The sequence below is a fragment of the Aphanomyces invadans genome (assembly GCF_000520115.1).
Source record: "Aphanomyces invadans strain NJM9701 unplaced genomic scaffold supercont1.208, whole genome shotgun sequence".
In the NCBI taxonomy this organism is placed as follows: domain Eukaryota; phylum Oomycota; class Saprolegniomycetes; order Saprolegniales; family Verrucalvaceae; genus Aphanomyces; species Aphanomyces invadans.
Genome location: NW_008580353.1, coordinates 11,764 through 13,279, shown reverse-complemented (window position 1 = coordinate 13,279; position 1,516 = coordinate 11,764). Strand labels below are relative to the sequence as shown.

Below are 1,516 nucleotides of genomic sequence, written 5' to 3'. Positions count from 1 at the left end.
AGATTCGACATCCCAATTGGAGCAGGACCTGTGTTGCCACCTCCACATGCAGAAGATGATGACGAAGTCCCTCCTCCGCCTCCTCCCCGTCACCAGCTATACCCCGCCGGCGATCCAGCCACCACTGACAAAATTGAAAAGTCCAAAGGGTTTTACACCATTCGTACACCATTCGTACACCGTTCGAGGCGTCGTCTACCCCGAAGGTCCCGCGCACGAGGTACGTCGCTCATTCCATCGCTTCTGCAACGGCCGTACCATGCACGAGTTCTGACGAGATGTCGTTGGAGCGCAGGATAAGCTAAAGAAAACCAAACAGTGCGAACTGTGGCTCGACGACGAAGAGAACTGGGTGCTTGCAACAATCACGCGCATCTTCTCCACGTCTGTCCACGAGACGAACGAAATGTTCAAGCATTATCATGTCCAACGGCGGGACACCCCAACGGCGCCGCCCATCGAAGACGTGCGAAGCGCTTCGCATTCCCCTCACCATGCCTGTGGGGATGGTAGTTCCCGCCGAACGTGACCAGACCGCGGAATTCCTGCACCAGGTGCAGCAGATCGTGTCCGGGTCGAAGCCGACTGCCTTCGTAAAGCCCGCCGCGCCAGACTATGGCGGGTGGTCCACGGTCAGCGTGCGTGTTGTGGACGACGAAGCCGAGCAAGCGGCGATCCAGGCGGAAGCCGCGGCATTGAAGCCAAGAAGACGCAGATCCAAATCGAACGCGACAACGACTTTCTCATGAACGAGTCGTTACATGCCGACAATGCAATGGGCGCGTTCAATCCGTGGGGCGGGCGGTACAAGGGCATTGCGCTCGACGGCGCGGACCCGCCCCGAGAGGACTCGAAGGACGACATGGCTGTGGCCCCTGTAGCCTTTCAGATCAAGAAGGGGGGTCGGAAACACCAAGGCAAGCACGTCGATGTGTCGCTAAGCCGTGCTAAGACTTGGCAGCTCGACTCGTTCACGACGTCCAAGTGGATGCAACTGTTCAGGACTCCCTGGTTGACATGTCCTTGAGTAGGTCATCGTATCTCCTTCGATAAAAACATGTATTGACAAAGTTTATTCTCCAATTGCATATTCTCCAGGCGACTGGCTGCGTGGACAGACACAAGGCAGTGCAAAGACAACTTTGTCGTCAAGAGGGCGGTCAAGCAAGACAATGATTCAACAGCGGCACGTTCTAAGAGGTCCATTCGCGCCGTCAAGGTAGCGTGTACACCAGCGGTAAGAATTTCCGAACGTCTTGAGGGGAGAAAGTTCTTGCTCTTAGCCTTCAGCACGCTGAAGCAACCGTCAATAGGATTGCACATCGGCGAGTACGGTCCAAGGCGTAGCAAGACGCAGTCATCGTGCCCAGGCATGCGGGTCTCAGTTTGGCTGTGGGCGGGTGCGTTGTCAAGGACTACGTCCTTGCCGCGGAATTCGGCTTGGAACGATGGCAGAGACTTGACGGCAAGGTAGATGGCTTCTGCAAATTCTGCGTTCTCTTCCATCCGAATGCCT

The 1,516-nt window shown here is 56.2% G+C and overlaps 1 protein-coding gene across 1 annotated transcript; it reads left to right on the top strand.

Moving 5' to 3' along the window:
* Positions 1-46: 46 nt before the first annotated feature.
* On the top strand, positions 47-1,053 carry H310_15179 (hypothetical protein; the record flags this gene model as incomplete). Its single annotated transcript, XM_008883165.1, has 5 exons — positions 47-220; positions 296-466; positions 534-638; positions 707-984; positions 1,032-1,053. The coding sequence occupies 5 exons, from the start codon at positions 47-49 to the stop codon at positions 1,051-1,053; spliced, it is 750 nt and encodes a 249-aa protein (XP_008881387.1).
* Between the last annotated feature and the right edge of the window lie 463 nt (positions 1,054-1,516).